Below are 22,082 nucleotides of genomic sequence, written 5' to 3'. Positions count from 1 at the left end.
AAGCTTTTTCTCATTTTTCTCTGTGTTTTGTTATTCTGACAAGTAAGTTGCCATCTGTTTTTTCATAAGACATGTTAGATATTTTGCATAATTTAAGAAGTATGGATATGTGGAGTTCAACTGATTTTTAGATGTAAAATGTCTGCTGATTATACTCTAATATCGTATGTAAATAACTCACACATAATTTGTTGCTATAAAGGAAAAAAATGAGATAGTATTATTTTAGGAAGAAGAATGTATTTTGAGATAATGGTGACCTGAGTTAGAACAAATAAGGTGTCAATCATTGCCTTTCATTTACTGAGTAATAAAAGTTCAGATCTGTGAAATCTATAAATTTAATTTGATCTCAATAAGAAGATGATATTTTAAAAATGGAACCTTTAGTGTAAGACTCCAGTATTCGTGTAGTGCAGGAGGACTTCACTCTAAAGATGATGTCTGTTGTACTGAGTATCACATCATCCCTTGAACATCTGTTGTACGCCACCACAGTGCTTGCATTGGCTAATATGTATTTAGTTTGCTTTATTAATTTTTTTAAATTAATTTTTTTAACTCTTAGATGCGGTTAAAATAATTATTTGGCATTAAGTCAAAAAATATTTTATCAGAGAAAACCTTTTATTGCTATATTACGGTAGAACTTGGAGATCCCTGTAGTGAGCAGGGCTGCTTTTTCCTCTTACTTTTCCACAAACAGTTAAGACAGTCCTGAGCAATATGCAGGCACAGTACACAAGGCCTGGAAGAAGAGGAATCAGTTGTGTTGTGTTGATGGGTTTGGAATCAAAATTAAAATTTCAGTCTGGTATATCAAACTTTTGTAGTTCTCCCATTATGTATTTAAAAGCTGTAATAAAATAGTGAGTAGAGGGATTGAAATGTTAACATAAAATGTCTTTTTAAGAGGCAACTGGAAGATAAATGTACTTACTAATGAGAGTGTGAAGTCTTTGGTCACTTTCTTCTCCACTCTGATAAACAGATAGGCATAGATGTGATACTTTTCTACTTCTGAAAAATTGTGTTCTAAAGCAAATACATTCACTTAGAAATTTTTCATAATTATAATTTTGTTTTCTTGCAACAGTAACTAGAGAAGTTGATTACTAAGAATGTTTGTTGTATGTTTCTTGTGAATTATTAAGCTTGTTACTTTTTATAAACTCCTGTCTGGTGTAAGTGAGACCTTGGAATACCATAAAACAGCAATATCAGAAAGAGCATTTTATGTACCTGATGTATTTCCACCAGACTGCGCTCAGTGGTAGACTTTCAGTTTCATTCAAGTTGTCTTCCCTCTGTGACTTCCTGTGTATGCAAAAGAAGAAAAAGTTTACTCTGGTTTCTTTCTACTGACAATTTGGGGTTTCTGTAATAAAAAAAAACAAACAACAAATAATAAAAGTTTTGTAGGCTCTAAAACCAGGAGGGAGCGCGTCCAGTTGGGTACCTCAACTAAACTTCTGTAGTACAAGCCTTAGGTTTTCTCTCTCTTAAATACTTGTTTGAATGAGAATCACTCTCAGGAAAACATCTCCCATAGATTTAGAAGTTGTCATATGGGTAATGCACAGATTGTTATGCTGATTTTATTTGATTTCATTTAATTTTGTCATGGAAAGAAATTTGAACACCTAAAGCAGTGTTGTTTTTTTTCTGTGGAAAAATGTAATAAGGTGTTTCCATTTGTGAATTTTGATTGGGTAGAAAAATGTACTGGGAAGTTATTAATTACAATATTAAATCTTACTAAATGCTCTATACTGTTGCAAGATACTAATGAGATCATGGCTAATTATAGTTATTATACAATCTGGGGGTTTTTTGTTTTCTTTATTTGGGTAATATGGGGCTTTATGCATCTTTCATTGCTGTACTGAATAGTGATTGGCCAAAATAACAAGTTCAGATGGTTCTTATTCTTCAGAAGACATTGGAGATGCCTCTTTGAAAAATTCTGGAATAAGAGGACTCTGTACAAAATCAATTTAGAAATACAGTAATTAGCTGTAATTGGAAAATCTTTACCTTTGGTTATGGAAGACTATATGCATTTCCAACATTTTATTTTTATCTGAAGAGACTGGGCTGGGGTTTGCAGTATTTATTTTGCTATTCATGCTTTTGACAGCTTCTAAGGGGATGCAAAGCACAAGAAATTATCAAATGACAAGGCTTTTGTTTTCCATGTATTCAAATCTGTGTTTGTATTAAGTCTATTTAAATAAAAATGTGTTTCTGCAGTTACCAGCTTGGTATGTGGGCACTGTACACAGCCTAAAAAGCAATAGCTTAATACTGTTAAATTTGAAATTTTTCTCATCTGCTTTTTGATTATCTGTTCTTTCTCTGTACGTCCCTAAACAATTTCAGAAAAGGCTTGAAATATTGAAAAAGCTGAAACTGAGGAGATCAAAGGGAGCAGGTTTATAACCTTAGATTCTTGCAGTATTGAGGCAAATCTTGAGAGTTCTTAAAGTGACATGGTGCATGCAGATTGTGCTACATAGTGATCAGCCCCTTGAAATGTACCACATTTCTGCATTGCATATTGGTGTGAAGCAGACAAAGAGGGTCATTCTATGAGGCTTGAAAAATGAAGAGGGGTTAGCTAGCCAACCTGAAGAGGAGCTTTGGGGTACAACAGATACTGGAGAGTGTATGAATTGTTAGGAATTCTTATAACCTTGTGGTTAAATTGAGACAGAATCTAGGTGAAACCTCCTTTTATTGAGTAAGTGTTTATGAAGTTCTTCTCAATCAAGTTTCTTTAGCTTCAGTGATAACCATTTAGAGCATCTTAAAAGCAGGTTCATAGTGTTAGTTGTTGTGAGACAGAAGGCTCTTAGGCACTTGAATTGTGAAGGATGAGCAACTCCTGTGGAAAACACAGTTCTAGCAGTGTCACCCTAACACAGCTCAAAGGAAAACTGATACCACCTCACTGATTAAGAGAATTGAAGGCTGTTCTGTGAACACACTATACACAAACCCCAGGAAAACAAGATGCACAGCCCCAGCTAACTGCTTTCCTTGTCAGAGTTATACTCTACTCTACAGGCATCCAGGTATATCCAGAATTGTGTGGTGTCTGTTTTTTAATCCCCATGAGAGGGTGAATTGGAAGATAGCAAATGTCAAGACCTACTTCTGCAATTACTTATGATTTAAATATGGTTTCATGAAGTAGTTTGAAAGTGTGTAGCACTTTTTAGGTAGTTTCTTTCTCATTGGTAATAAGCTTTCTCCTCAGACACCACTGTTAGCATTTTGTCCTCCATTGAGAGGAGGCGTGGTCATCTAATAGGTCAGTGATTACTTATGTCAAAACTCAATGTGAGGGGTTGAACCTTCAATCTGAGAATCTTGTCTCATCTTATTAGGTATGCCAAAAGGGAAAAAAAAAAACTACAAAAGGAAAGGATTGTGCTCTTAATACTTTTAAATAAAAAAGATAAATGGATAAGAATACTTCAAGGAAAGTTAACTAAATGGTCATTGTGAAATAGGAAGATAAATGCTTTTCCTCTGGGCTGTTCGATAGTGTGTCAAGAAACTGTTATTTTTCAATGATTTTGATATTTAAGATTGTATTATTTATCTCATTTTTCAAAGAGTAGACCGGGAAAGAATAAGGATGTGATACTTATACAGAGATAGTCATTACTAAGTTTTAACATTGTACTGAAATGTCAGTGCTGTAAAATTAAATGTTAAATCTGATTAAGAGAACCAAGAAGTATCAGTAAGAATACATGATAATAACAAGAAAAGATAAAAAAATAGAAACAAGAAAAGTTAAAAAAATATATTTTTTAGTATCTTCAGTTTAAATGAAAAGTCAGCCTTGTAGAACAAGTATATTTTTATGGATGAGAGCTAATAAAAATGAGCATTACTGTAATTTCAATGATCTGAGAATAAAAATAGTGCCAGGCTTATAAAAATAATATATATATTTACATAGCATCTTTTCTGCATCCCTGGCTTATTATGGCTACTGATATGATTTGGAAGATATGTTATTTAAAATAGAGGATCTTCGTTGTGGGGAAAAATATGCAAGAAATTATTTCTCTCCTTGTAACTTCAAACTATGGAATTTATTTTATTTTAAGAAAGAAAACTGAGACCATAACCACAGAGCAGTAAGAAAATAGATTTTTTTTCTTCTATATACAAAACTTCATAATGATAAAATTCACTGATAATACGGATAAATGTAAATATCAGTTACATGACTAGTATAAGTTCATTTGTATCAGCCAGCCTGTGATAGACTAGTCTGTGGTGTAGGTAGTTCAGTCGAAGTTGTTAATGATTTTAGTTTTGAAAAGTAAGAGAATTTCAGTCGAAGTTGTTAATGATTTTAGTTTTGAAAAGTAAGAGAATTTCAGTCGAAGTTGTTAATGATTTTAGTTTTGAAAAGTAAGAGAATATTCTGATCAGTTAGTAAGCCTGAATAAAACCTACTTATTTAACTCTGGGTTCCTGCTGGTTTTGTCTGACCTTTGAGAATCCTGAATCAGTCAACTCTCAGCTTTCAGGAAGCCAGAGCCCTGTTTTCTACTCAGCCATAAGTGGTTACGTTTATGCTTTAGGTGAATAAAAAAAAGATGCTGATGCTTTCTTCACTCCAAAAGCATTATTCGCTCTGTCAAGTTCGCTCTCCATCCTTTTTGCTTGGAAAAATGAGAATTGTGCTGCTTTTGTATGTTGGTCCTTTCTTCTTTTTTAGTGTTGATACCTTTTTACTTTTGGAGATCAGGCATTGGCAGTTGTGCAACCATCTCTTTGAGAAATCTGTTAGCATTCTACAGCTTTTTTCAAAGCAAACCTCGTATTTTTCTGGACTTAATCCAAAGAAATATGGTTATTATAAAATGAAACAACATGAAGTACTTTAAAAAAAGTGATATCTAAGTGCTTTATGCCTGTGGGCTATTGCAAAATCTATCAATCTGGCAGTCAGAATATGGTTTTTAAGTAATGGTTTGCATTTCTATTTTGCCTTGGAGACAACCTGTTATTATTAGCCTGCCATCAGAATCAAGGGTGCAGAAGGTTTGTAATTCTTGGCCTTTTTATTCACTCCTGCTATCTCAACTCTTTTTTTTCTCCTTTTGTCCATCCCTTTCTTCTTTCGTGCAACTTTCCTTAAAATGCTGCTGCTGAGCAGAAAGATGGTAAGAAGGATAAATAAATTATTAATGCAGAATTTTGGTTGTTTTGTAGAAGAAAAAATAAATGTGGTGATGGCAGAAGAGATGATTGTCTGACATCTTATAGGCACCCGTACATGAAACATTTGCAGTGAGAGGGTTCTTGAAGGTCCTTCTCTGCGACTCTGCAACTGGTGGTGTACTACTGGCTCTGACTGAAGCAACACCTTTAAAATGGTGTTCTAGCACAAAAGAAAAAAATAAATAGGATTAAAGCTGCATTCTTATAAATTTATCTTTAGAAGCACCTGCTAATTAGAGGAACAAAAAGGAGGGAGCAAAAATCTGCTGCCAGGGCCCTTTGTGATGAACTCGATGAGATTACAATTATGATATGTCAAGCCTGATTTACTGCCATCTTAGTTTGGAGATGTCGAAGTACAGCTTTCTTAATTTTACCTTTTGGAGTGCTGAAAAAGTAAATCAGTACTAATAGTGATGTAGTTTGTAGGTTCTGGTGTTGATCAAGAACATGGCAAGAATTTGGCCTTCAGATATCTGGAAATAGTAGGTAATCAGTCCTAGGGTTTTATGTTGTTCAGTCGGTGGTAACTCCTTATGGGAACTGTTGACAAAGTTATTTTTGTGGGAAACCATTTTGGGAAGTACACTGTTTGAAGGGAGGAAAGTATATAGTACAAATCAAGATTTTTATATGTCAATATAAAACTTTAAATTGATCTCATATGATAAAAGGTAGAAAAGTGTTCATGTTTTTGATGCATCTTGCACAAATGGACTGTGTTTATTACATGAAGTAATACAAGTTGAATTGTTAGTCTTTTCTAATTGGTCTAAAAACACTTAAACATTTTCCTGAGCAGAATTTAAATATAAGTGTTTTTATTATCTCCATCAACTGTAGAACCACGAGAAATGAGAATGTCACTTTTTATTTCTTCTAATTCTTCGTCAGTTCTGCTATTTTGTCATTTTGCTGCTCACTGGGTGTATGGGCCAACGAGGCATGTTCTTCAGTAGTTTTGAAAGGGCTCACTAAAGCCACTCTTCTCAGCATGACTCTATTGTACCTGTGAGACAGTCTGATGAGTACAACTTCTTTATACCTGTTCCATGGTTTGTTTGGGGTTGTTTTTTGTTGGGGTTTTTTTGTTTGTTTTGTTTTGGGGTCTTTTTGTGTTGTTGTTTTGTATTAATCTACCATGCTTCAGCCTGTGCTTCTGCACACAATTTTCCTTCCATTTTTCTTTAAGCAGCATCTGCAGAGTGTGAAGTCTCTTCTGAATCTGAGTGTCAGAGAGAACTCCTGAAATATCCCAAAGAAAAGGGGCACAAAAGCTGCCTTTTTCACAGTCACGTTACAATAGAATTTCCCATTATGAGTTGTAGTTGCTTGGAGTCAAAGTATCTTTTAAAAAGTATTTCTTTTTAATAGTGGTTGAGTTTAATTAAATAAATAGTGTATGGCCTATAAAAGTATGAGGTGGTGTTTCTGGAACTAGAGTATCCTAATTACTTGGTGCAGACTACTGTGTGATGAAAATATATAGAGCAAATTGCAAAAGCCTCTAATTACTAGTAAACATATACTTGTGTTGTGTGCATGGACCATGATGAGGATATAAAAACAAAGTAGGCTTGCATCACTGAATTAGAATACCAGGTCTTGCAGAAGGAAGTGCTGATGCATGAAAGTACTCTTGAACAGTATGTGACTACTGTATTTGTTCTTCATTCTTGTCCTTTGCCTGGGAGTGATTCAGAAAGATTGATGTCTTCTGCTTTCAGAAGGGCTGATTTATGGAAAGGTGGGTTTTTCTGGTGGGTTTTTTCCTCCTCCCAGAGAAGGAAAAAAAGAAAGTTAAACATCCCTTAGTTGCATTGTTGTGAATAAACAATACCTTTTGGGAGAGGCAGGGCATTCATTTTCTGGGGCTTTTTGTTTGGTTTCTGTGGTGTGGTGCTTTTTTGTTGTTGTTGTTCATTTGTCTGTTTGAACAGGACTTCATCACAAATGTACTCTTTTGAACATATATTAAATATTTGTGTGCAATACGTTAGCTTTTGTTTAGGATTTGCTGTAAACTAATTTCAGATCGATATTTCATAAAGCCTTTGAGGAAAATGAAGTGCTCTCTATACAAAATTGTTTCAATAACATATCTCTGGAAAAAATTGTTTTAGGCTTTTAATTTTTTCTTTTGAACAGGTAATGTCTGTACATGAATTGCACACTAGTCTCTAGTGGGGACACTGTGGGAGGATGAACACGGAGGAGCTGGAGCTACTGACTGATTCCAAGTACAGAAACTATGTAGCAGCTGTGGATAAAGCACTGAAGAACTTTGAATATTCCAGCGAATGGGCAGATTTAATATCAGCACTTGGAAAGCTAAACAAGGTATGCCCGGCAGGTGCTCTTGGAAAAGAATCAGGAGCTGGCAGTAGTTACTGGGGTAAAAGCACAGAAGTGCAAGGTTCCAGCATTCTAATATTCTTGTGAATATTTCGGCAGTCTGAGTCACATGTTGGGTGTGTGAAAAGGAGCAAAGAAATGCCTCTCTCAGACTTACTGCTGAAGCCTTTGTAATTGCAAGTAAAGGGAAAAGTTATTTACATTTTAAGTGGAAATAAATCCAGTGTCTTTTTTTATTACTAACATTTACTTCTCACGTCTTTCCATGTTATTGAAATAGTGTGAAAAATAGTAACCAGTGTAAAAATCATCAATATTTTTATGAAGCATGAGTTATTAAATGGTGCTCAGATCATTCATTGACCAGACAGTATTATTGTATGAATTTGTTTTTAAAGTTAATAAGTTGACTGTGTAACATCATTGTGATCTTAAATAGCAGTTTACAAATGCATACAGATCCTGATATCCTTAAAAGTCTAGTTCTAATCAGTTCTATGTGTTTCTATGGATTTTCAGTTAGGCTTGTAGAGTTCCCTGTGCACACATGTGTTTTAACAATGTGAAGCTTTGCAGAATTTGGCATAGAAAATTACAGGTCTAAAGCATTTACATTACCCATAAACTTTGTGGAAAATCAAGAATGACAATATAGTTGGCAATGCCCATGGCATAATTTCTTTGTATCAACTCCCATATCTTTCCTTTTTTGGATTATAACAGTTCTTGTTGCACATGTATACAGAGTGAAGGCTAAGATATTGGGAAAGAAAAGTCTAAAGATGTAAATGTAACTCTGTGTTCCAGTCCTGAAGTGATTAAATAGTTTCAGACAGTGGTACATTTTTTTTATGTTGTTTCACCATGTGATGGTTTCTTAAAGTTATCCCAGATGCACCACCCACAGTTCAGTAGTCCTCTTTAAGCTATCGACTATTGATTTTAACAATGGGAGATGGTAACTTTTGGCCTCAAAAAGATGAGGAAAATGAAATTGTCAAGCTGTAAGTAAGGAGCCTATTGCAAGTGAAGTTTTAAATGCCCTGGCAACTCCATCTATAGCAAGTGTACAAGTTAAAGGTGTTGCAAAGAAAAAGCTCCACAACGCATTTCGAAGTTTGGGTTTTATTTCTTGTGTTGTAACCTGGGTATGTGTTATGATTTACTGACCATGTTCAGAAACTCAAGAGCTCATTTATAAAATGTACATTTGTTTAACTCATTTTATCCTGTTTTTCTTAACGTGCTGATTTACCAGGTACTACAGAACAACGCGAAGTACCAGGTGGTACCAAAAAAGCTGACTATCGGCAAGCGCCTGGCACAATGTCTGCATCCTGCCCTGCCGGGAGGGGTTCATCGGAAGGCACTTGAAACGTATGAGATAATTTTCAAGATCATTGGACCCAAGCGTTTGGCCAAAGATCTTTTCCTCTACAGGTACAATCATTTAAACAACATTCCAAATGCATAGTTGAGATGGTTTTGGGTTTGTTTTTGTTTTGTTGTATAGCAAGAATCAATTCATTTCTTTCCACCATGCTTTTGTATACTCTTCTCCCAAGTATTGTGTATCAGAAGATAAACAGACCACCTAAACTTTTGTTGGAACCAACTTTAGTCCTAAAGAACCTGGACTTTATTAATTCTTCATTGAAATAAGATTTTTATGTATGTACTGTAATTGCTTATTTCAATGCATTCATATTTTTCTACTGTAATTTAAATGGTATTGGAAAATAATTTGAATATGTTTTATGGCAAGAAACTTTCCCTTCCAAGCAATCAAATCAACAAAACAGAAAGATTTTCTATTTTGTTGGAATGGGGAGCCAGTACAAAATTTTCCTCACTGACAGTCTGTAGAACTGGTGATAATGAAAAGGAAGGATAACCTTGAAAATAAGTGTAGTGAAAATATACTGATTCCTAAAATTCCAATAGGTTTTTGTGTAGGTGGGGCAAGCAAGCTGTTCATTATATAGTGCACAGAGGGATATGTGTATATATGCACAGTCACGCATGATTTTAAATCTTTAGCTATCCCTGGAGATTGAAATTTCATCAGTTTGAGAAACAGAATAAAATGGAATTCTGTTTAATTCTGTATATTAATGCTTGGAAATAAATTGTATGCCTTATCATCAGCTTCTGTCTTGTGTTCTCAAGATGTTTACATGTAGTTCCATTGGGGGAGAGGAGTGTCTCAGTTCTGTGTTTCCACATGTTTTTAAAGATTCTGTGAACTCAGCTTGTGTTTTTTGCTTGTGCTGTGATTCAGTAGCTGCAGTAGCTTCTTATCGGTAAGTTCTAGGATAGTGGAAAATGGTGCCTTGTGTAATGTAACTAAAAGCCATTGTAACTGATGCTTGAGAGAAGACAGACATTCACATTAAGGCATTATCAAAGATTCCAGTATTTTTCATGAAAGCAGAATGACAGTGTTTGAACATCAAATCTTGAAGGATGAGCAGTAGCCTTACAAAGAAAGACTGTGGGGTAGTGTGCTGGTTATTGAACAATAAGGCATTTTCTGCAGAACAAAAAGAAACCAATTGTCAATGGTGAAACAGTAGTTCTTCTAGACAGATAAAGGCGAAAATAATTTTTATGAACACTTTTTTACTTTGGAAGTACTTTTTTCCCTGTAACATCGATAACATTGTATCCCCAAAGAGGTTGTTTGTTTTTTTTAATAGTATATTTTTAAGACCCTTGTCTCAAACTGACTTGTTTTACTGTTTCATTTTCTTCTTCTGACCTGAGTCCTCAGTGTTTTGAAAATTGCAGTTGTGTTCACATGCCTTTGATTATTGGTACTTTTTGTAATAATTTATAATACTCAGTAGCAATAGCAAAAAAAATTTTAGTATGTAGGTAACTTCTCTCTAGCTGATCACATTTCTAACTTTAATGAATTTCCACTTAGATTCACTGTAAACTCAAAACATACATCTAATGTTTTCAGTCCTTTAACTGCTGCATCACAAACAGTGGGCTTATCCTTAGTTTGAGAATCTGTTTTCAGACTCAGTTTCTGTGGTAAATATATACTTTGTTGCTACCTAACAGTACAAAGGTCTTAAAATTTTTCCTTAGGTTACTTGGTGAAGTAAACACCATTGCTTTTCTTTTCTTATAGAAAAGTATTTCCATACATTTCTTAAATGTTCTCATCCGTCTTTATTTTTTCTTAATAGGTGCAAAGACAATGAATTTTTTAAATACATTTTCAGTTGTAATGTACTTCACCATGGGCAAAATTAAAATTTTGTCTTGCAGAGATGCTTCTGGTTTATAATACTTGTTTTATTGGTGAAAGTCACAGTCATCTCTGGGCCTTCAATGCTTGCTATCATGTTATTAATAAAGCTCATAATATTAATCTTGTCATACCAGCCTGTCAATCTGGAAGGCAGTCATGTTGTGGTCTATGCCTGTGCAAAATTCTGACCTAAAAACCTGATGCTTTTAACTACACTGAACATACTTGTATCAGTCTTAAGATACAAATTGAATTGTTTCACATTACAAGCTTTCTAAAAAAAGATAACATTTATTTTTCACAGTTCTGGACTATTTCCACTCCTTGCCAATGCTGCTATGTCTGTCAAGCCAACATTACTGAGTCTGTATGAGATTTATTACCTCCCTTTGGGGAAGACATTGAAACCAGGACTGCAAGGACTGTTAACTGGGATTCTGCCTGGATTAGAGGAAGGGTCAGAGTATTATGAAAGGTAAGGATCGATATATTAATAAGGTGATATGCTTGGCTTATTGTTTTTGTTGTGTTGTGTTTTTTTTCTGTAACCTTTCATTAAATACTGTATGTTAAATTTTTTAAGATAGGTGGTATTTAATTTCATACAATCATATTAGTTGCAATGGAATAGTGTGGTAGAAGATTCTTAACATTAATTAGGATAAATTAACAGTTGTTTCAGTTATTAAAAGGGAATTGACAGTAGGTAGACATAGTGTTATATGTTGATCTTTTCTCCCAAGTAAGAAATTATAGGATAAGAGGAAGCAACCTCAAGTTGCACCAGGGAAGGTTTAGATTGGTTATTAGGAAAAATTCCTTCACTGATAGGGTTGTCAGACATTGGAACAAGATGCCCAGAGAAGGATTTGAGTCACCATCCCAGGAGATATTTGAAAGGCATGTAGATGTGGTGCTTAGGGGAGATGGCTTAGTGGTGGACTTGGCAGTGATGGGTTAACAGTTGGATTTGATGATCTTAAGGGTCTGTTCAAACTTAAATTATTCTATGATTCTGGTTCTGAATTGAGTTAAGTAATATGTTAGGAACATGCTACTTGTTTTTTTTCCATGGGTTTCCTCCAAGGTAGCACTGCCATGTTATTCCTGGTCTAAAACATATACCGTAACTGAATTTAAGGTAACAGACAAAGTTTCCCTCATTAAGATTTACTCATTATGTTATCTAAATTGTCACTAAATTACCTGTGTAAGACACAGCAATAATCCACCTATCTTTATAGGTTATTACTCTATTTCTAGCAGAGTGGCCTGGAAGATTATAGCTCTTCTTATCCATCAATTCTAAGCTCCAGTTATCTTGACCATGGTGTCTACAGCAGAATTTTACCATATTAAAGGATGTAGTTATGCTCTAAGGCTTTGAGATCTTGGAATTGTTTACACACTTACATATTCTTGATATTTCCAGATGTCTCCAGAAGCCTTGTATGTGAAGAGCAATTTAATCACAGAATCACAATTTAACTTTTTCTATTTCTGTGTAGGTAGATACACATACTGTAGTTGGCATCACTACAACAGGGGGCTACTCAGCTTGCCTCCTGGGGCCTGCCATAGGGTGCAGAGGTGATTCCACATGAGTGGGGAGAAATGAGGACAGGGGAAAGGATTGCTCTGCTCAAAAAATTGTGATATTAAGCCCTCATATTGCCAGAAGTGCTCAGTGCAAGGACTGAGAGGACAAAAGCAGTTTGCTTGAGTCTTCTGTTCAGCAGCTATGCTTTCCTGCTGTCTATCTGAAACCTCTGCAGCAACTCTTGGCTTTAAGTAGCAGTTGAGGAAGTTATTTGGCTCTTTGCTCACAGTCTCTTCTTATTTATTCCTTATGTTCAGACAGAAGCATTTTCCAAGTCAGTTTGGCCCACAGGCTTGCTAATTGGATCACTGTTCAGGCTGCATTAGTTTCAGTCTATAATTGGGGCTCCTCTTGGCCTCTCAAAGTAAAGTTCTGACCTTCCTGTAACAGTTTTTTGGTATATACTTATTAAACCTGAGGGCAGGGGCAAGGGCAGTGATACATGCCCTAATTCAGCTGGCTTGATTTTACGGCAGAACGAACACGCTGCTGGAGAAGGTCGCCTCGGCTGTGGATCAGTCAGCGTTCTACAGTGCCCTCTGGGGCAGCCTCCTCACCAGCCCTGCCGTTCGCCTGCCTGGGATCACCTATGTCCTCTCCCATTTGAACAGGAAGCTTTCAATGGAGGATCAGCTCTACATAATTGGCAGTGACATTGAATTAATGGTAATGTTTTGTTGGAACAATGAAGGCATTGGTGTCACTTACTTATATAATAATACACTTCCAGGGGGGTTAGCTGTCTTCTCTGTCTTTGAACATAGTCTTTGAAGAGATAAAAATGAATGTTTGTTTATTATGCCTCCAGTTAAGCTGATGTTTTTGTTCATGATGGAAGTGTTGCAAAGCTGATGTTTCAGAACTGCTTAGGTTTGTATAAAACTTTCCGTTCATTACACACTTCAGTTAAAAGCAGTTGAATTTTGTTGTATTTTTTTTTTAATATATAGAGTAATATTTTGTCTTTTAAGGTGTTCATTGGTAATATAAAAAGGCAAAAGCTTATAATTTTTATAGTTCAGGGAATCTGTGTTGAATATATTTTTCCTCAGTGGTGAAACTTTATTTTCCTGTTATATCTTTATTCAAATTTTTAACTAATTTTTCTTCATATGTACCACTATTTATAAACAAGTGTTCTTGTTTTGCGAGTGTTCTCTTAAATCTACCTTCTTAAAATGATACAGTAAATAACTATTTTGGGTGGTCTGCTCTTCAGGTGGAAGCAGTGAGCACATCAGTTCAAGATACAAGTGTTTTAGTACAAAGGAGCACATTGGATCTTATCCTTTTTTGTTTTCCTTTCCACATGAGCCAGGTAGGTTGTTAACAGAAGACAGATAAATTGGTAAACCCTTAAGTCAGTAGCAGTATTTAGCTGGTCTTTGTTAACTGTCTTCTCCAAGCTTGAACAAGAGTCATAGGTAAGACTTTGTCTGATAGTTTTGGCTGTTTTCATGTCACTATCTGTGCCCTTCTAATTTTTAGCTTAATGTGGTAACTTCGAAGTCAACTTCAACTTCTGTATATGCAAACCCAATATAAATTATGATGTTTAGTCTGTGCAGAAGCTTTTAATTTCCTCTAATTTGACAATAAAGCAAATTGTCATTTCATGTGCAAGTTTCCAATTCTAAGTATTCAAAAGCAGCAAAAGTTAATCCTCTTTAGCATAACTGATTGAGAACACTAGATAATTGAAAATTATAATTGCTTTGGGGTAAGTAGTTAACCCTAACTGTGGTGGGAGATACATCTTATAACTTCTAGGTATTTTTTTGGCTGTATTTATTGTTAGTCACTTTCTTTTTTTGAATTGTCTATTTTACTCCTGAAGGAAAACTTTTACAAGGTTGATTCTCACCTCATTAGAAATTCCAGAAAAACTGCATTTTCCTGTAGAACTAACTGTTTTCTTTCTTGTGGAAGTGGTTTGTCCATATTTATCCGTTAATATGGGAATATTTGGAATGTTTCTTTTTAGGTGCTAGTCATGAAATTATCAATACAGCTTTTTTTTTTTTTTTTAAAGTTAAGACTTAGACAAACATGGTAGTAAGAGCTTGAAAGATATTTGAAATTCTTTAGTGTTGTTGTTTTTTTCCATACTGGATTTTAGTTGAATTTGCTTCCAAGGCCTTTGCTTAATAAGCAACATGTAATGCCTTGTAACAAAAAGGAGCTGTTAATGAAGTAATTTTGCTGTTCATAAAGGGTACATAATACTACAAAGTGTCTGCTCCAAACAATTATATTTTTGATTACCTAAGAGCAAGGTTATGTTTTCTTGTACTATTCTGAATTCAGAAATGTCAGAACAGGAAAATAACTATGATTTAGTGCACATTAAGCTGCGAGCACAGAGAAAGTGTTGTTGTTCATAGTTAAATTGAATTGTGTTTCTAACCTCTGCAGGCAACACGTCCAGACATGATCAGAATTTTGTCAGCAGCGCTTCATGTCGTGCTGCGCAGAGATATGTCACTCAACAGGAGGCTTTATGCATGGCTTCTGGGTAGGTCTGGATTTCGTTTTATTCCTCACTAAAAGTGGAGGAAGAATTGTTCTGTTCATTAGCAGTATTTTGCCATATTGTCTTGGAAAAAATATTTGATTTGTATTATAGGGTAGAAAAGCACTATATCTCTTCATGGGCATAAAAGACGAAGGATGTCATATTGGAACTCTTTCCTGTTGTAGAAATGATTGGTACATTTTCCTAGAGCCATGTTTAAGAGTAGAGCCTGGTGCATCAGGCCTGTGTAAATAGACACTAAAAGGCAACTTTTTCCATTTTATGTTTTTAGGGAGACAAAATCAGAGGACAGGCATTACGGTGTGTAAATGGGAGTTTGAATATGACTCCACAGAAGGGATAAAAATAAAAGAATTTTGAAAAATGTTCATATTACTTTGATGGAGGCCTGAATATGCAACCTTTGAGATTCATTAGATATTTGCATGGTTGAATTAACAGATCACAAATCACTTATTTTCTCCGTGCAACTAGAACATTATTTCAACACCTTTCAGGGTTAAAAATTGATCAATGACAGGACTAACACTTTTACTTCTACCAAATGTCAGAATATCAATACAATACACATTTAATTTTTTATATGAAATCAGTGTGTAATCAGAAGAGGCTAACAGAGAATAATAGGTATTTGGAAGACTCTTAACTTACTTAACTTAACTATTTAGGGAATATTTAGAAAACTAGAAATTAGGAAATTCTACACATGATTTACTCTTCATCAGTCTTGGAATTAAGGAAGTAGTTAAGGGGCATAAGAGAGAACTGAAGTTGGGAAGGGTGAAGTCAGCAACAGTGTTTTGCATGAGGGGGTTGGTTTTGTTGCTGTGGAAGTTGCAGGGATTTAGAAGATAAATATGAAAAAATCCTGGCTTACTGAGTTAATCATGTCTCAAGACACTGACTTATAAATTACTCATCTACTAAAGACAGTGAATTGCACTGTCATGCTTCATCTGTATGCTTTCCAATTTAGGGAAAAATTATTTCCAGATGAAACACTGCACTACTGTTTAAATTGGTGGATTAGATATTATTTGTGTGTAATATGACTTACATTCTCTCTAAGTGCCCTAGGTATGTCAGCATGTTTTAATGATCATATATTTAAGATACTGAATTTTGTATTCTCATAATAGTATTGAAATATTGCAAGTTTTTGAAGATACTCTAGAACTATGTATTTCAGTGTTTGTGAACATTTGTTGCTTTTTTACAAGAAGTAATTTGGTTAATAATGTTGCATAAACATTAAAGTTTGTAATTTGTATGCTATCTGCTTGCATGGAAGTATCACTTAGTTTCCTGTATTAAACTCTATAAAATCATCTTTCTCTTGCCATCATTACTTGGACTTCTTCATCTTGGTAAGTTACCAGTGCTAGTGTGTTGATTTCTAGTTTAAAGACATTGGCAAAATATTCTATTAAGAGACAAATACTTACTTGCTTTGTCTTTTGTTTGCTTGAAGGTTTTGATAACAATGGTGCCCTTATAGGACCCAGAAGTACAAGGCACAGCAACCCTGAGGAGCATGCCACTTACTATTTCAACACCTTCTCTAAGGATATGTTAGTCCAGGTAACTGTACAATGTTTTGTTGTGATATGTATCTCCATAAATGGATGCTGATCAAAGTTGCTGTATCTTTATCTTTCAACTTCCCATTTCTATATGACCATGTAATTTCTGGTTTTTTGTGGCATTGTATCCTACTCTTCCAAAACCTTCACAGTGGGAAAATGAAGATACAGGAGATAGTGTTAGATTTCACTCCACTTCCACAAGCAATGTAGCATACATGGAAGATATTTGGTAATGAGCCCAGCATGCTGGAGCCTGTTCTTTCATAAAACTGAATTGGAAAAATTCTCTTATACTTCTGTAGATACAGAAACTCCTCTATGTCTTGGATATCAGAATACTTTGATCAGATAGTACTCAGAAGGTCTGCATAAGAAGGGACTTCCTCCCCTCTAGGTAAGGGGGGCATCTTTTCTGCTGTCCATTGGCAGTCATAAATAGTTGAGCAAATTGGCAGTCATACTAATTGACTCTTAAGGTCTTGCTATGTGAGCTGATACCACCTGGCCTCAAGAACTCTGCTGCTACTTTCCAGTAATTAAAGTCTAGAGTTGTTTTTCAAGGCACTGTGAGTCTGATCGTGAAATCAGGAAGACATTTTATAGTTAAGGCAAATCGATAAGGTAATGATTTTTCTGATATTCAGTCAGAATTGCAGTGCTATATGTGGAAATGAGAGTGACGATTCCAGTATTAGCAGCTGACACAAGAATATTTAGCTCATTACAACTTAAAGCTGGTATCCAGCACAGAGCTAGCACTTTCAGTTTTATATGAAGGTAATGAGATCTGTTCTACTGATTATGAGGAAATCACAGAATTCTAGTTGGCATTCTCTCACTGTTCTCTTGTCACCCCTCTGCCTCCCATACCAGATTATTCAGAAATCATCCAAATGTAGGGGAGGGAGGCCTGAACTAGATACAGTTTTGCATGTACCTTCTGTACAAAATGTGATGCACTTCTAGCAAAATTTAGGCGTTTGTTTATAGATTGTTCCCTTCCTTTTAAATCTATTAATCTTTCCAGCTTAATCAGTGTCATTTAAGCTTTTATCTGAAAAGAGTTGGTACACTCTTTTTTTGGTAGCAGGCACTACTGCTACAGTAGAATGGAGAGTCACAATTTATTTTGTAACAGGGATACTCCTTTTTCTTTAAAAATTCTTATGGACATTAAAATCAGTGGCTTGCTAAACTTGGTGCAAATTGCATATGCCTTCTAAAACCATTTGCTGTCTTTTGAGAGAATTCAAAAGCACTGTTCCTTTCTGCCCTCTTTCCTAGCAGTCTCTTTGTGTGTTCTTTTATCCAGTCCACCCCCATCTTATTCATTGTACTGAATGTACTGAAAGGTATACATCAATGTACTGAAAATTCTGACCTTCTACAAGCATATTCAAGTACAGAAGAATTTTCTTTCAGGATACTGGCCGATAATACTTGCTTTATAGCAGATGGCAAGGTTGAACCTGTTTTCCTGCCTCTCTGTTTCCTGTGTCTTTTTCTTCCTTGTCTACTTTATCAGAAGCTGTAAAAGAGACACACAAATTTCAACTCAGGCAAGGAAGCCAACCACAGAGAGGAGACTAAGCAAAATCTGCAGCAGTTTCATTGGGCTTTTTATAATTCTGCAGCTTGTTCCATACACTGTTTCAGTATAGAAACTCATTTTTCCCATTTGTTTTGAAGTTGTTCACTCCCATCTAGACAACTTAGTAAAGAACCTTTTACTCCACATAGGTGGATATATCCTAGATGAGCAGACTGTTGTTTATTAAGCCCTTAATATGTATATATTAATTTAATAATAACTTTTGATGTCTTCTTTTTTATTCTTAACTAAGTTTTGTATTGGTGTCTGTTTATAATATTTTATTTTGACTTTAAGTATATACAAGTTACCAAGTTCTGTTCCAGAGAAATATTCTTGTAAGCAAAGTTGAGAGAATACTTGAACATGGAGGGAATGAGCTGCAGTGACATGAAATAGTGGTCTTCACTACTGAGAGGTTTCCCTTTTTATGCAGCTTTTCTTGCATCTTTCTTTCAAAAACTGTTTTCTGGATTGTTTTTTTTGTTTGTTTGTTTTCCTAATGTGATTTTGCTCTTTGTAGGCAATGATTGGAATATTACAAGTTAATGGGCATGGGGAAGAAAGCACATTAATGCAAGACCTAAAGCCTTTCCGAATTCTGATCAGTTTGCTGGATAAGCCTGAATTAGGTAATTTTCATATTACTTCATAATATTTCTACTTTTTACCTTGTTTTACATGATTTTGCTTTGAGAATTTTTCTCTCTTGTTGATCGAATTAGAAAAGCTGTATTCTTAGTGCTGGCAGGTTAACTACATTTCATAGATCTTTCAACCTGATAATTTAATGTATTCATTTTTTTACCAAATGCAATTTCTTTTACTTTCAAGACAGGAAATAGTGAGTTAAAGTCATAAAAAGAAATGACTGCATATTGGAATAATTGCAGATTGGATCTTTTCCATTGCTTTAATCAAATGGTGACTTTCACTATTTAAAACCTCGGATACTGCTTTTGGGAATAAACAGCTCTTTTAATATGCACGTAGAGATGAGAGTTTTTAACAAGAAAACATTTACTTTTTTCAGAAGACTTTATCCTGAGGAAGCAAGTATTTTGGAGAGTTTGTGGGGGGTTTGTTTGGGGGTTGGTTGGTTTTTGGTTTTCCTTGCCCCTGTTTAAACAGACTTTTTAGCGTGTGAGTGCAGAAAATTATGGGACAAAAGTAGATGAGGCAAAATTATTTACAACAATTGAGTGTTGGATGTCTTGCCTTTTTCTTTGGAATAGGGGCTTTGGAGGTGACTGAAAAAATAATTTTTGATGTCTATCTTAAGATTTGGGGACTGAATAATAAAAACCTAAAAACACAATTAGAATTGAAGTGGTTAAGACAGACCGCAGTGAACAAAATGTCTGACAAGGGTTTGTAATCTTCCTGGTATTTTGTGAGTCCCAGGAGTCAGTTTAAATTTTGACTATGCTGATGTGACTCCATAGTTTTTGAATTGGGTGTGTTTGTAACCAGCTGTCATTATACACACGTTGTGAGGAGAGCTCCGTGTGTGCTTTGTATACTATACTCCCAGGCATTACAATGGCCTGTGTATTTCTGGAATACTAAAAAACTTCTGAATTGAGGTAGTTTATGAAATTGAAGAGAAGGAATGTTATGGTTTCAGTCACCGAAGCTAGCTAATGATTTGGGTAGTTTTCAGGTGTGGGCTGTTAGCGTTGCTATAGTGCATAAGACTCTGATTGCTGGTATTTCTCCATAGGCCCTGCCATCCTGGAGGATGTATTGATTGAAGTGTTTCGAACATTATACACACAGTGCAAAGCAGAACTGGAGCTTCAGGCAGAACCTTCTTTCAACAAAGATCATACACAGCTTAGCAGGTGAATAATGAGTGTAACACATTTTGCATTAAATAATGTATCCTTCTGTTGCTGAAACCATGACACTGAAGCCTTTGGGACTGTGACCTGGTTTCTTTATGATACAGGATCCAGTGACATTAAATGCAGCTTCTATGTTCAGTGCAAAGGTCTGAAGGGCTTTATTTAATTTTTTAAAAATATTTAGCATATGGTTTATTTTTTATCCATGACAAAAATGCTTGCTTGATAAAGCTGGAAGTCAGTATGTCAGTGGCATAGGTTAGTTGTGACAATCTTTACATCTGTGTTTCTGAAAAAAAAAAAAAAGTGGACTGATGTACTTTCTTGCAGAGTAAGAATGAAGAGTGCTACAAGACACCCACAGAGAGGGATAAAAAAAGTTTCAAGAATTGAACTGAATTTCTTAAAAGATGGAGAGAAGAGGGAAATTCAAAGCTCAGTGGGATAAAAAGATGGTAGGAATGATGATGGGAGACCAGATCTATTAAAAATGTGGTTAGAAGACAAAGACTGAAGAAAGCATAGAGAAGAAACTTAGCCACTGTGAAAAGACATTGGTATGAGGAGCCTGCCAATATGCTGAGCCCTAGACCAGCAACCAGTGTAGGGGTGAGGGGAGGATAATTTGTCAGTGTTAACTGGCAGTGAGTAAACTCACAGTGACGTGTAGTTACATAACTCAGAAATTAAGTGTAAGTATATGTATATTTTTTATTTCAGCAAACTGAGAGAGAACAAGAAAACAGCAGAATTGATTAAAACTGCCAATCTTCTCTTTAACTCCTTTGAGCCTTATTATATGTGGGATTACATTGCTCGTTGGTTTGAAGAATGTTGTAGGTAAGTTTAATACTTAATCTCCATATGTGTAAAGTTGAAGTTGATTTTTGTTTTATAAGCTCTTTTCCTTCAAAGAATTCAGCCTGTTGTGATCATTTAGTCCATCTGACTTTTTCTTCCCCATCCCTTTAGCTTTGGTCTTTTTGGCCAATTTCAGTCAGATGTGATTGGTGGTCTTAGCAGCATGAGTTCTCACAAACTCTGTGTCTGGGTAAAATCAAAAGAAAATTAGCACCTCTGCTGAAGGGAAGACTCTAGAATGATTTCAGAGCTAGTTTGTTTTGTCCTGTCTGTCCCAGTACAGGATTACTCATTGGATATCTAGCAAACCCATCAGCTTTACCAAGAGTGATTTGTGGAATGTGTTATCTTTTGTCCTGCTCTTAAAGGGAAGTAAAAATGTGTGGATGTCCTATACATACATCCTCAGTGATGACCAGTGATAGGACAAGGAGTAATGGATACAAATTGGAGCATAGGAGGTTTAAGGTGAATATCAGAAAAAAATTTTTTACTGTGAGAGTGACAGAGCACTGGAACAGGCTGCCCAGAGAGGTTGTGGAGTCTCCTTCACTGGAGACATTCAAAACCCGCCTGGATGCCTTCCTGTGTGATGTACTCTAGGTGACCCTGCTCTGGCAGGGGGGTTGAACTAGATGATCTTTCGAGGTCCCTTCCAACCCCTAGGATTCTATGATTCTACATGGCAAGGAAGGCTATAGGAGGGAGCACAGTAAACAAGGGAGAAGTGAAAATACTAGCAGGAGGGAGAGGGGACCACAGGAGAGGAGATGTTGTTGCTCTGGCAAGGGATAAAAGAGGTAGGAATTTCAAATGAAATTTGTAGAAAACTGTTTTCATTGCTTATGGAATAGCTTAGTAATGGATTAAAATGCTTGGACACTAACTTGTCTGTGAGCCAATGGCTGGCTGTCCTAAGTAAAGAAAACTGTTGGGCTCCATTAAGGGTAGGATAGTCAGCAGGTGGAAGGAAGTTATTTTTGCTTTCACTTTGTGTTTCTAAGGTCAGATGTGGAATACAGTGTCTGGTTTTGGGCATCCCTCTTGAGGAGGAGTGTTAAGAAACAGAAGAGGCTTTAGCACAGATCTGCTAAGATGTCAGTCATAGCACATGGTATGAGGGGTTGAAGTAGGCGAGTTTGATTTAGCCTGGCAAAAAGGGAGCTTGAATAGCAACCTTTGACTTCC

The 22,082-nt window shown here is 35.6% G+C and overlaps 1 protein-coding gene across 7 annotated transcripts in view; it reads left to right on the top strand.

Annotated features, from left to right (window-relative positions):
• The window catches only part of DOP1A (DOP1 leucine zipper like protein A), a 63,212-nt gene that overhangs the window by 4,611 nt on the left and 36,519 nt on the right, over positions 1 to 22,082 (top strand). For 5 of the 7 annotated variants that reach the window (XM_051613370.1, XM_051613367.1, XM_051613368.1 and 2 more), the window contains exons 2-11: positions 7,402 to 7,593; positions 8,867 to 9,048; positions 11,178 to 11,348; positions 12,950 to 13,139; positions 13,693 to 13,791; positions 14,889 to 14,988; positions 16,481 to 16,590; positions 18,710 to 18,818; positions 19,910 to 20,030; positions 20,754 to 20,873. In XM_051613370.1, the coding sequence (XP_051469330.1) occupies positions 7,456 to 7,593; positions 8,867 to 9,048; positions 11,178 to 11,348; positions 12,950 to 13,139; positions 13,693 to 13,791; positions 14,889 to 14,988; positions 16,481 to 16,590; positions 18,710 to 18,818; positions 19,910 to 20,030; positions 20,754 to 20,873 (1,340 nt within the window). In that variant the 5' untranslated portion in view covers positions 7,402 to 7,455. The remainder of the gene's footprint in view (positions 1 to 7,401; positions 7,594 to 8,866; positions 9,049 to 11,177; positions 11,349 to 12,949; positions 13,140 to 13,692; positions 13,792 to 14,888; positions 14,989 to 16,480; positions 16,591 to 18,709; positions 18,819 to 19,909; positions 20,031 to 20,753; positions 20,874 to 22,082) is intronic. The other 2 variants (XM_051613369.1, XM_051613366.1) reach the window with 1 other exon arrangement.

The sequence above is a fragment of the Apus apus genome, chromosome 3 (genome assembly GCF_020740795.1).
Source record: "Apus apus isolate bApuApu2 chromosome 3, bApuApu2.pri.cur, whole genome shotgun sequence".
In the NCBI taxonomy this organism is placed as follows: domain Eukaryota; kingdom Metazoa; phylum Chordata; class Aves; order Apodiformes; family Apodidae; genus Apus; species Apus apus.
Note: the sequence above shows the minus strand (reverse complement) of the source record. Positions and strands in the feature narration are given on the sequence as shown.